Below are 13,793 nucleotides of genomic sequence, written 5' to 3' on the forward strand. Positions count from 1 at the left end.
ATCGATGGTTTTTCCCCCTTTGAAAGACGGAATGCAAAATCCTTCCATTTCACCGTGTTGTGGCAATGATCAGGGCTATCTTCAAGCTGTTTCACTAGTGCATCTTCATTGACCCAATCTCGCTGTCCCTCTGCTCCCAGTTTTGTGGATTTTCTGGAGAACAATTTGCAGCCTAAGCAGTGGACTGCATCATTTATTTTCGAATAAGTGAGCCAGCTCCACTTGATTTTTTTTCCCGTTTATTAATTGTCTGTAGGTGTAACGTGAGTGGAAGCTTCCGCCATCATGTTTTTTAAGGGAATGTGAAGTTTCTCTTTATAGGCAGCCGTCCTCTGCTTACCAGATCAGTCCTTACTGAGTGGGACAGGGCAGATGACCACTCAGCTGGGTTGATTGGAGCTGCTTATCCATGGTGTAGGCTGCAAGTTGCTGGGGGAGTAGATGTGACATTGAAGACCGCAGAAGTTGAAGGCCCTATAGGAAAAGTTAAATTCATAATTACCATTAGAAATATTTATCTCGGGATTTTGCACAGTAAACTGATATACAAAGCATTATCTGTGCTTACTTACCGGCCACATCAGCTGAGGTTGAAACAGTCACCGAAGGGACAGTAGGATCAGTGGATGCTTCCTCGCCTGCACCGAAAGGATGGACCTAAGATTGAAAAAAATAAAAAATAAAAGCTAGCCATGTTAAATGAGGAGGTGGATAGCAGTACTGGCTGTACAATGGCAAGATTGTCACTGGCACTGGCATTTGGGGAAGTATCAGGGGCAGGTGGCGTTGACTGTGCTTAAACAGCGCTCCTGGGGAAGTTTCATATAGTATGGGGTCATAGTTGATGGAACAGTATTGTTTTAACAACATCAATTATTATACTCAGCAGCAAGCAATTTGTACACACAAAACAACAGCTCTTAATCTATAACTAGCTAATTAAGGCATAATAATATTGGAAAATAATTGGAATGACCCCAAAATGGTAATGTAAATAATGTTAGGCTGTTATCAGTACCAAGTTTATGGAACAGAAGCTTATTTTCATTACAAAAGTATATACCAAGCAAAAGTTATTCTTACACAGAAGACAAACAATTTTAATCTATAACTACCAAGACTTGTTTTTTGATGCATCCACTGTAGCCAGTGGAATATTTATGGTAAAATACTCGAGGGGATATGTCCCCCTCAATATTTAGAGCACGTTGCATTTTGCCCCCCCCCCCACTAAAAACATGGAAGAAGCAGAGGACTTTTAGTTTTTCATAGTTAGACATTTCCACCATCAATTAGTGCATAAGAATTCACCAGAATGCAGGAAATGAAGTGTTGCCACCATTCAACCATTCAACCCCCCCCCCCAAGTGTTTCAACAAATTGATTAAACCAGTAGTATAAACATCATTTTTTTTTTGGTATGATTATCATTGACGTAATATAATATATTATAAAAAATGATTTAAGTGCTCTTGGGCCCCTGTGGCCACCCCAGGGGCCCTAAGCAGCCGCTTAGTCCACTTATGCATCGGGCCGGCCCTGATTATTACTCTGTAAATCGATGGAGATGATACACGAGGCATCCACTGCTTGTGGTAAACCCCTCTGTCGTCAGTGGTAAATATCAAATATTTTATTGGATCAAGTACTTACCTACAGTATATGCAGACGCTCTGTTCGGGTTAAATCAGATGCATATCTGGCTGAGTAGCTATCCATACGACACTATTTGAGATGTTATTTGGAGAACGGGTCTTGTTGTTTTATGAGATCCTGTCAACAGAGGCCCTCTCCCCTTCATGGAATCTTTGAATGTTTGCACAGCATCAGTTCTCCCCAAATGTTTTTTGCATCTGTCCACATGGTTACACCTAGTTCATAAACAGGGATGGATCCCACAATGTGCCTGCCCAGGTTACCAAAGGTAGATGAGGCCCTCAAGAAAATGGAGCGTCAGAAAAATTGAGCCAGACCCCTCACGAACTAAGATGCATTTTATGGACGTGCAAAGCCGGCAACCTTGCCACCTCAACACTATGGGGCCTCCAAGCACAGTGGAGGTTGGTCCAAAGGGCCTATTTTCTTCCCCGAGTCCCAAAATTCTCTAGAATTACGTGTTCACAAAAAGAGTTAACATTATCGGTTTGGTTGGCAAAGTTCCTTTCTGTTTACTACATCTACATCTTGGTGATAGCACATGTGTCGTCATGTTCATCATCCAACGTCTGTCTTATATGACACACGTTAGAATAATGCAACCCTAACCCTTTAGGTCAATAATGATGGTTAATGATGGCTGCTACAGAGAAAGATGAGCAATGGTGACATGGTAGAGTGTTATGTAGTTTAAAATGCATGCTAAAAGTCACAGATACAGCTTCCCCTTTGGGTCCTTCCTGAGTTTTTGTGCTGAGTCTTATTGGCGCCTTTCCTTGCTGCAGTCACAATGTCCTCCCTTCTCACTTGATCAAACCTGTCTATTTCTCGACTGTCATCTTGTGTTCGTGTTCAGGAAGCGCTTAGCTGAACAATGCCTTCTCCCACTACCTGGCTCCTCTGTTGTCTTCTCCCTTTCTTCCTTCCCTCCTTTTTTTCCCCCACGTCTTTTATTTAGGAGCTCCTGGGTATTAACATATTCATCAGTCCTACCTGCTGTAGGCCACAGAGAGATAAATGCTTAGTGACGGACCATTAAACAGTCTCTCTGTTCTGGGGGAGTATTTTGGATGTAAAAGAAGATCGGGCGTAATGGTGATGCAAAATGGCGCATCAGAGCTGAGCCGCCGCCCCGATGGGAACGCGGGCCGTGGCTGTTGCACATTAATGCGGCGTTAAAAACACTGTGAAATTGGTAGTCATATCCAGTCTGAGTCAGGTCTATGGATGTCTGGAGTTGATGGCATAGCATCACACGCTCTTGTCTAGTGCTGTCATTTTGGCGTCATCTTCCCTGCAGTGAAACAGCGGGGACTGCGGCAGACTCGCACCCAAGGGAAGCGTAGTCATTCTGCTTTGGAAGGAAAAGTTTTCTTAGTGTTCCGACTTTTCCGGGGGTGTTGGACTCCTCCTCGCTGGGCCCCCGTGAGCTGCAGCCGCTAATCAATAGCTTATTATCAGGCCTCATCAACCTCACTCTCGATACCCGCATCGCAGGTGCTAGCCTCACTTTATGCAAAGGTGCCAATATTGGCTCAACTTTGTTTTGTTTTTTTCCCTCGAAACAGCCGAGTTGTGTCTTGTCGCCTGACACTGATTTACTTCAAATCATTAGTTTCTTATCGTATCCGACCTTTTCCCAAATGAGACACTTATCTGCCACAGACAGACACAAGAGTCAATATGTTCTCTTGCTTTTCTTCAACATCGCAGTCAGGTACAGCGGATCAGCCCGCCCCGCTTATTTTTATTTTTTTCTTCGTCGAGTTTAAAAATATTATATTGGCCGTGTGTGAGTCAGTGGAGCTAATCCTATGTTCCACCGCGGCCCCCACCAGCTCGTCTGCAGTTAAAGGCCAGAGCCGCGCTGTCGTCAGCGGAGCAGCGAGCCCCCCGATGGCCTTCTAATGGCTCTCGTAGTGCCGTCCCTCTCTCCCGCCTCTGCTTTGATGTGGGTGCGTGTTGGACCCCTCCCTCTCCGGCCACTGGCGACGAGGGGGGAAGTCGTGTTTTGGAGTGTGTAGTTGTGTGTGTGTGTGTGTGTGTGTGTGTGTGTGTGTGTGTGTGTGTGTGTGTGTGTGTGTGTGTGTGTGTGTGTGTGTGTGTGTGTGTGTGTGTGTGTGTGTGTCTGTGTGTGTGTGTGTGTGAGTGTGTGTATTTGGGGGTGTTGGCGAGGAGGCGATCGACAGCCCTTCATATGGGAGCCGCTGTACGCTTAGGGTCCTGTTCATCCTAATCCGCCAATACTGTATGTCTCACCGTGACAAATCCCCCCCACTTTATTGATGTTGATCCAGGGGAAGGGAAAATAAGTTGAGGGCTCAAGTTTGTCCCTTTACACTTTTTTTTTGGGCCGACTTTCATTAGGAGGAGTGAAAAGGAGAGCTGGAGGGGGGGTGCGAATTGGGCAGCGAGGAGGAGAGGAAGGTGAATATTTGTCGGGGAGTTAATGAAAGTCCTTGAAGGGAGGCGAGAGAAGCTGTCACCTGCTCTGGTGATAGATAGCACTGCTCCCTATTATTAGCATTCCCCGAGCCCAGAGTTTTATGCCCAACTAGAGCCATTTGTTGATTAATTAATCAGGTAATGCATGCTATCTGTGCCACAAAAGAGTCCACATACCTCTGCCTGAGCCCTCCCGTGGCCTCGGCTGAAACCCGTGATCTCTCGCCAGGCTCCGGTGCATTCTGGAGACTACAATTCCAAAAGCAGCCGCCACCAAAGAAAAGGCATTTGCACAAAGGTCCTGACTTATTTTAATGTAAGTGGAATAAATAAACATCCGTGTGGGCCGCAGCCTCCCATTTCATGAATATATTCACTTTTTTTCTGGCCCTGAGTCAACCATGTCTGATGTAAGTCTTTGAGCTTTCCCGGGGAGAGTTTTCTTTTTGTTTTTTTTATTTTAAGCTGTCCACCAGAAGCTCAGCCATCAAGAAAGTAAAATTAAATAAACAAGAAATGAAGCAGTTTTGGCCCGAGGGACTCCAGGGTGAAATCCCCCACGCTTTCCCTCTGTCTGGAACTGAAAAGGAGCCTTTCAAAGCGCGGATGTGGATTTTCATAATCAATGTTCAGGTGTACAGCGTGTTAATATTGAGTTTTCTTATGAACGATAAGCCGGTCAATGAAAATCCAACTGTATTGCAGTGATTATGCTTATTGAATCCCTTGCCTCAATCCATCCCAGGCCTTGACGTCCACACACTCTGTGTTATTGTCCTCGTCCTTACACTGATCAGATTTGCTTGCCTCGATGATGCTTCAGAACTTTCCCATGTCGAAAAAAGTTAGGCACTCGTGGAGCAGAGTTGTCAAACGCATGCACTTCCCCTTCATTAAGAAAGTACACACACTGTAACCATGGAATATGATTAACATGGAACAGGTGCGAGGGTTTGGGTTAAGTGTGTTAATCAAATGTTATCAGTACAATGTGCTTTGGCAATTGAATTGAATTTGAATTGAATTGAATAGATAAAAAAATGGCAGCTTACGATAAACCTAAAAATTAACAATAAAACGCACTGACAATAATTGTCAAAATTGACAATAAGCCATACTAATAATCCTGTGTATGCAAATAAACGTGACCACTACACATGTATAAATAACTATATACATGCATGCATCTAATGCACTTCCTCCATTCTTTGCTTTTATCACTTCCCACTTCCTGTTTCCTTTCGCTTCGGCCCTTCCCCACACGGGGGGGGGGGCGCGCACCAGAAGGCTCATTTGACACCAGATTCCCAGAGTCGACCTGGACCCAAATGCCGTTTCCAAAAAAAAAAAAGAGAGTTCTGATTAAAGTTCCTTTTCACTCCGACCGTCCGGCTCCCTCTCTTCCACCAGTGTCAGGTCTCCCTTTAATCTATTAACGTCCACCCCCACAGTCAGGTTCCCGCAGGAGGAGAAAAAGTCCCAGTCAGCCGGGGGTCGTCGGATAATGGAGTTGTCCGGCGTGCGTGCGTGCGTGCGTGTGTGTGTGTGTGTGTGTGTGCGCGCAGCCTTGTAAGTGTACCACGCCACTGTCAACATCTTTCCTCGCACTCCGTCTCCATTCCTCATCATTTTCTCACACCCCCCCTTTTTTTTTGTCAGTCATTGTCAGCCACTCATTTATTCACCCCCCAGACTTGGTTTGTGTGTGTGTGTGTGTGTGTGTGTGTGTGTGTGTGTGTGTGTGTGTGTGTGTGTGTGTGTGCGTGTGCGTATGCGAGGGAGTGGGGTTAGGTGGGGGAGGCGTGGGGATTTACATCCATCGGCTTTAGCTTATTCTCACCTCGCTATGAAGCTGTCACAGTTTTGCCGCCGCTGGCGTGTCACTCCCTGTTGTTAAAATGTAAAAGTTTTTGCTCTCGCTCGCTCTCTCTCTCTCTCTCTCTCTCTCTCTCTCTCTCTCTCTCTCTCTCTCTCTCTCTCCTCCTCCCAAAAAAGTTACAAATGACGCCCCCCACACCTCTTAGCCTGTTGCAGGTAGTTTGTTCCCCGTTCCTCTCTCAGTAGCTGTCACAGCGCTCATCACTGTTAAGTCAACTCTGCAGCTCATCCAGGGATTGTGGGGAACTCATCTTCCTATTTTTCACCTTTTTTCCCACACTTTTTTTTTATTTATTCTTTCCCTTTTTTCATATCCAACTTCCCCAAACTTACTTTAAGCGTGGATTTGTTCCGTGCCGATGATCCGGAGGCCCTAAAGGGATTGCATTTTTTTTTTTTACCCTTTGATAGGGCTTGATGTGTTATGATTGTGTCTATCTGGAAGAAAAAAAAAACTCAAGTTATTCTTTCAATAAAGAAATGCTGCCCGAGGGTGGAGGCGGGAGTGGGGTGAGGTGAGATGAGGGGGGTGGGGGCGGGTTGGTGGGGGAAGGAAGCTCTGCCTCCGCTGTCTCGCCAGTACAAACCCGACCTGAAGACTCTGACAGTTTGACACTTTAATTTCCTCCGCAGGATTTCACCTGGGTCTCCCGGAGAAAAGGAAGCGCGAAGGAGAGGGGAGAGGGGGAGGGAGGGATGCATTCGGGAAAACGCGGGCTCGAGAAATATGAAGCTCTCAATTAAAACCCTCCCGTCCCGTGCTCAGGTTCGGGAAGCACCGGAAGGACGAGCGTCCCGGGGAGAGGATGGAGAGGAAGGGCTCCAGTAAATCCCGGGCGGAGGACACGCAGGCGTCGGAGGAGGAGACCCTCCGCATGAGGCTGGAGCAGGAGAGGTGAGCGCCGCCCCGTCCCCTCCCGCCCCCTCCCCGCCGTTCTACTCCGACGGAACGTGGCCGGAAAAAGTTGCCCGACGTCTAATTAAGCGAATGGTGGGAGCGAGGTCAGGGAAGGCAAGCAGATGAAAGGGGTCAGATGTCAATTTGCGAAGCGGGGCCACGCTTTTATATCAGTACATTAAATCGATTATTTATGGATTGTTGCTGCCTGTGCCATTTGATGGGCCTGACCTGCTAATGGTGCTCGCGGGGCCCCCGCGGATTCTGCTTGATTGAGTGGCTTGCTCATTATAATAGCGGGATCGATGTAGCGCTGCGTTTGTCTCTTCCTGCAGCTAGTGGCAGTTGTTAATCGCTGCAGAACGTTGTTCTAGTTAATCCACCCGACTGCAGCTCTGGTCCCTCGGTGGTTCTGGACATCAGCATCTCCATGAAAATGAGAGCCCTCTCTCTCTCTCTCTTTTCTCCCGACACTTCATTCTTTACAGGCAAGCCCTCTCTTCTTCTTTTTTTTTTTTTAATTCTCTCCAGAGGAGAAGACAATATCATTGGCACGGCTCGATGAAACGGCGGCCTGCTGCCTCGATTGTTTTCAACCGGGCAAATGAACTCGGTAATCAAAGTGCCATTGCTAATGAAAGCTAATTGAATTGAAACAATAGGTCCTTGATAGCGCCCCCGCCCTCCCTCTCACTGCGAAGGGAGAGAGGGAGGGATGGAAGACTCACTCGGGGTTGTACTCTTTCACGACGGTCCTCTTCCCTGGTTGAATGGAACATCTGGTGGCCCCCTCTCAAAGAGCCGGAGGTCCATGTTGGGAAAGGGTCCTCTTCGAGGCGGCCGTGCGCCTGCCTGGCTGACGTCCGGCGCGGCCCGGAGGCCGCCAGCTGGGCTCGGCCTCCCTCTGCCGGCTTTGAGACACGGCGGGCGCACAGGACAAGCACCTGGCGCCCGCGCGCCACCCCCACCCCGCACCACAGACATACTGCATCCACACACGACGCGTCCTCCTGAAAGCTGTTTGCACACATTAAGCGTCTCCCTCCGAGAAGATAACACCTAACACAGGTTTCCCAACGAGTTCACCCGAGACGTGTGCGCGCAGGCATTAGTAGCAATTGTCTCGTAACATGTGTTCGTATCAATATCACACGTAAACATCAACCAGTGAAGTGGAATCTGGAGCCGACGCTGACTGGCAGGTGTCTGAACGTCACCCACCAGGAGATGATGTTTTTACATGTGCCCGCGACTTTACCTCACCAAACATGCACAGGGATCCGAGCTCGCGGAAGAACGCACACTCTTTCCCATTCACCCCATTCAACCATTTTCCTTGCCCGCCGCTTTGTCTCGCAGAGAATTCTCATTCTCCGTCTCAGTTCTATAAGTTCCGCCTCCGTGAGCCGGAGCTCCCGCCGCACTCTGAGGGCAAACCCAATTCTTTCCCGTTTTTTTTTCGTTTTTTTTCTTCTTCTTCCTCCTCCTCCGCTCCCAAATCCCATCATTCAGCCGGGCCCTCGGGTATGTCCCGCGGTTAATGGAAAGGGGGGGAATCCTGCGGGAAATCGGCGCCGGCAATAATAAACCAACCTGCCACGGCGGCGAGTCGATATTCAAAGCGTCAGGGTTCAGCGGGGGAAGCGGCTCAGAAATCCATTAGCGCTTGTATTTTGTTTGGTGTTACACCTCTGAGGTACCAGATCTGATCATCGCCGGTCTGAGCCCGCGGCAAAGTCTGTTAGATTGATTACAAAGCCGCGGCGGAGACGGGGACGGGGACGTTTTTGTTTTTTTGGGGTTTTTTTTGGAGGTGGGGGGCGTGATAATGAAATTATGGATCTGGCGGACACTGCCCGGGTACGGAGGTCACGGTGCCAGCGGGCCGACTGCGCTGACACATCTGCGTGGGGCCACGGCCAAAAAACCCCCCGAACCGCCGTTAATTCAAGTGGACGGTTTTGACAGCAGCTTTTAGTGATTTGAGATGGAAGTCAGCAGTGAGGTGAGGCAGATTAATTCGTAAAAAGGCGCCCTTTCTGCCCCGCAATAAGTCAGCGACCGTTATATATTAAAAACTCCTGACCCCGGCGTAATTCATTCACGGTTCTGGCCACCGGCCGACGCCGCAATCTGACTTGAGGCTTGCGTTGTACATCCAAATTTGTTCTCCCAAATTAATATGACCTAGGAGCCCCAGGGTATCTTCTCGGGTAAATGGTCTGCCTGAAACTCCCTGGTTGATGGAAAACGCTGCGCTATGCCGTCAAGTAGCAGGTGATAGTGTGAGAAGTGTTCTGCTTCAGTTTAGATGAGGAATGGCGTCCAGCTGTTGTGGAGCGCTGTTGGACGACGACGTGAAGCCTGAAGGGCACTTCTATGTCGAAAAACATTCATGGATCTGCGTCATTGGTTCGATACGTATTTTCAGTATAATGTCATGGATTTAATGGCCGCACGGTAATGAATGATGAAGGAACATAGATCGTTCGGTTGGCTGTGGCGCCGGCCTCTGTAGGCTACGCTGGTACCATGGCGACGGTTGCCGTGGTTTGCGACGCAGAACCGCAAATCGGGCTCTGGCTGCCCATCCAGCCTCCTGTTGGCCGCGGGGTCAGCGCTGTGTTTGCCCTTGCCGTACGCCAAGATGACCGCAAAGAACACAAGATGCACAGTTGGACCCCGAGTGGGGTTGAAGAGCGGACTGTCGCCATGGATATTAAGGGCTTGGGTGGTCCCGGTCAGCCTTTCTCCCAGAAGCAGGGGGAAAAGAGCACGAGGGAGAGATCTCCACTTAACTGTGTGTATAATTTTACTGCGACTTTTACATTTTCAGGTTATATTCTTTTTTACTTTTGGTTTTCCACTTGTTCTGGCACTGCAAACGGATGTCTCCCCTGCCAAAAAAAAAAGCCCATTGAAATGAATTGACAGAGAAAGGGGTTGAAGACCAGGACTGTGTGTGTGTTTGTGTGTGTGTGTGTGTGTGTGTGTGTGTGTGTGTGTGTGTGTGTGTGTGTGTGTGTGTGTGTGTGTGTGTCTGTGTGTCTGTGTGTGTGTCTTTTTTTTATTCCTTTTTCCTTATCTCTCCACGCCGTAACACCCCTCAATCCACATCTCTCCTGCCAAACCGGGAGATACACGGAGGCGGACCAGACAAACAATGTGGCTTAATTCTGCTCCAGAACCGAACTCGTTTGTTTGCTCGTTTGTATGTTTCATTTTTTTTTGTTCGTTTTTTGTCTGTCTTTTTTTCAATTTGACTGCGTCTGCTGATTATGATGTCCGTCCTCCTCCCTCATCTACCCAGCTGTAGTCCGGCCTCTAACCAGCGGCCGGCTCTCCGACTCCACACAGAACCGCAACACACGACCGCTCTGTTCTGCCCGAGCCCCCAAACCCCTTGAGCTTTGAAGTGACAGGAAAAACAAACAGAAAAAAAAAAAAGAAAAAGAAAGGCCGCCTACCGTGTCGGCCCACGTTCCGTCAGCTAAATTCACACCAAACGCCCGCTCAGACCAAACCGGTAAAGTAAAACGCGTTCGCCTCTTGGAGCAGGAGAGCCGTTTTCCATCAGACGCCGGCCGTCGAGGTTGTTTGATACGAGGAGATTCACTCCGTCATTTATTTCTCTTTCTTACTCTCTCAGTGCGGCGATTGTGTCAGTGGTGTTATCGTTCCACTTTGTGAAAACCATCTCATTATTTTTCAGGATTCTAGTTTAGTCCCATTTGCATAAGCGAGTTCCGAAAAAAAGGAAGCTCGAACCGCCTGATTGGGAAGCGTGATTACATCTGTAATTATATTGATACCTACAGCAAGCTAATGCGATTATTAACACTGTGAATTAACACCGCGCCAACTCAGACAATTATATCTCTGATTGCATTATGCTCTTACGGGGCGAGCGTTGTCACGAAAGATTGGCTATCGGGAGTTTCTGCAAAGGCAGCTGCGGCCCGACTTATTTGGACAGTATTACTTACAGTATGTAATTTTCTTTGAGTCCACACTTTGATTCAATGCGTTCGGGCCTCCGCTCTTCAAAACAATAGAATGCATTTTGATGAGGAGGAATTGAAAAGAGCGAGCGAGCGAGCGAGGGAGAGAGAGAGAGAGGGAGAGAGAGAGAGAGAGAGAGAGAGAGAGAGAGAGAGAGAGAGAGAGAGAGAGAGAGAGAGAGAGAGAGAGAGAGAGAGAGAGAGAGAGAGAGAGAAAAAAATCTTTTCAAGGTGCCGAGATGAGAAAGTAGGGAGCAAAGACATTCTGTTTCATCCAGCGTGGTAACAATGCATATTAAAGAGGCGAGGCTTTCAAACTTTCAAATGTGTTGACTTTAAAATGAGCGCGAGCAGCACAAGCGCGCGCTCAAGCACACACACACACACACACACAAATTCACACGCTCGCAGGGAAAAAAAACAAAAAACATCCCCCGTCCGCCTTCCTGAGGTAAATTAAACATTGACAAACATAGAAAGAACCAGTTCTTCCAGCTTTGTCTGACCAGAATTAATTTGGAGCAGTTTTGAGAAGCGTGAGAGATGGAGATGTATTCGGCGCGAAGAAGAAGGACCCGGGGTGAAGCCGACGTGTTGCTCCCACTTCGCACCACCAGTTCACAACACCTGCATCGGGGACGGCGCCTCCTCCCCGACCTCATGTGTTATTCAGAGCGCTTTGCTCGAAACGTACCGCGTCCCTCGGTTTTTCAAGTCGGCGCCACACGCCGGCACTGAGGGTTGTGGAGGCTAAAGTCGCAGTTTTTGTGATACGGGTTTCGTATCGCCTGCCGTGGCATGAAACGTACCTCGGATGGAAACGCGAGAACAAAGTTGGACTGGTTTGGTTCAGAAGGAATGCACTGTCCAGTATCTACCCGGAGGAGAGTAAGTGGTTCTGGAAAGAGAGAGTCAGTCCTTGAATCGGGGCTTGAATGTTGACCAGTGCAGTGCGATATATGGTGGGTTCATTTGTAAGTGGTTACCCAGAATGCACAGTTAAGGGCAATGTCAAGTAACACATAAGAATATGTACTTAAACATGAGTTCCGTTACCATAAGAGTAACCAATTGCGGTTAATTGCTCCAACAGTTGAAAAATGTCCCACTGTTCTGGTTTTATTAAGAGTTTCAGCCTCGGCTCCTTCTCTGACGCTCAGCACCTGCTAAGGAGAGCGAGGGAGCGAGGACAGGACCGGTAATTGGGGCCTGTACCGTCATAATGCGCGTAGTGTGGGCAGCGCTTTCCCTAATGTTAACATGCTGGGTCATTAATTGGCTAATGGAGTATATATGCGGCACAGCGTAGGGGTGGTCTCGGGAGAACGGGGACTTGGGGAAAATGGGGTCGGAGGAAGTGTGGCGTCGGCTTGTTGTGTAAGAGGGGGAACAGCGAGCAGTTATCCGCATGCTCGCGGGGGCTAATGAGAGAGGAAGAACGATCTCCGGGTATGGCCCTGCGTGGCAGGTGGGCCCATAAAGGAGACCCCACTGGTGTGTACGGATTGTGTGGCCTTCAAAACCCAGCAAGCTCGAAAAGGTTAGCGCGTTTTTCTTCAACTGATGAGATCCCGTAGAGTCGGACAGGGCCGGTCATGGCAGGTTAGCCAACTGACAGTCCTATTTTTGTTTTCTGTTGTGGCTATATTTTCCACAGCAATAGAAGAAGAAGAATAAGAAGTAGCAGTGGGCAGCCATGGTACAGCCCTTGAGGATCCATCTCTAGAAGCAAAGCCTTGGTCAGGCACATCGACAGGGCTGTGCAACCCTGACGTCAGGGCCGGTTCTAGACTTGGGCATGGGGGGCACGGGTCAAGAGACAGCAGGAAGTGATGCTGCGTTCCAGGGGACCTCAGACAACTGTCATTTGTGTCGGCAGGAAGTGTGTTTCAAGGGAACTCGGAAATCTGTGATTTGTGTCAGTACTCCCCATGTCCCCGTTCCCTGTTTTCTTGAAACAAAACAAATAAAAAGTATGTTTTTATTTTAGATGTATTTGTTTTCTTCGGCTTCCAAATTGAACGAAACCAAAAAACCTGTGCGCACCCCTGTGCGTTCGGTGCAGCACCCCCCCCCCCCATCCCCAATCAAAGCAGTGTAGAACCGGGCCTGCCTATCACGCATGTCTTTTAGTGAGGGAGGAATCCAGATTACCCAGGGGAAACCCACGTTAACATGGGGAGAACGTGTAAAATACAATAGATGCAGCAGGATATCTGCTTTTGCTTAAAGAAAAAAAACAACTAATATATTCCACAGAAAAGAGGTGATATTAAGTATGTTGGATTGTTTACAGTGAATTCCAAAGGGGCGAAGAGAATGACCAGATAATTATATACCTGGCAGCGGAAAAGATGAAGATAATGAAGGCATCAGTGAAAGTAATTCTGTTGAGTCATCTTTGTCTCGTGATAATCTCATGTTGTTACGAATATACTATATATATATATATATATACCTGATATGCTCCTCACAACTGCATAAGGCTCCTGAGGCCTGAAAGAGCCTCTCTCCACCCTTGACTCGCTCTCTCTTTCACTCTCGCTCTCTCATTGTGTCCGGTGTCACCAGTCTAGTCGAGGCCCATTATCTTGTTTCGAATGTCAATATTGCAGTTTCTATGAATTTGATTAGCCCATAAAACGCCAGAGGGGGTGCTGAACTCCCCGTGGTCTTCCGTGAACCTGCAGTAACGTCATCGCCTGATCCTTCCTGGCAGAGATCTGACATCACTTTAGGCAATTGACGACTTAAGGGAATTCTAGGATTTTTTATTTATTTATTTATTTTTATTTTATTTTACTTTTTTTTGTGGGGGGGGGGGTTATTATTTATTTATTTTTGTGCAGTTGTTGTTGTTTTTGTTTATGTTTTTTTTATGACACCTCTAGGCAGAGCGACACTTGTTGTCACGT

At 47.9% G+C, this 13,793-nt stretch overlaps 1 protein-coding gene across 1 annotated transcript in view; it reads left to right on the forward strand.

Annotated features, from left to right (window-relative positions):
- The window catches only part of pard3aa (par-3 family cell polarity regulator alpha, a), a 350,702-nt gene that overhangs the window by 255,641 nt on the left and 81,268 nt on the right, over window positions 1-13,793 (forward strand). The window contains exon 20 of the mRNA XM_080020374.1: window positions 6,746-6,874. Within this exon, the coding sequence (XP_079876500.1) occupies window positions 6,746-6,874 (129 nt within the window). The remainder of the gene's footprint in view (window positions 1-6,745; window positions 6,875-13,793) is intronic.

The sequence above is a fragment of the Zeus faber genome (genome assembly GCF_960531495.2).
Source record: "Zeus faber genome assembly, chromosome: 19".
NCBI classification, from domain to species: domain Eukaryota; kingdom Metazoa; phylum Chordata; class Actinopteri; order Zeiformes; family Zeidae; genus Zeus; species Zeus faber.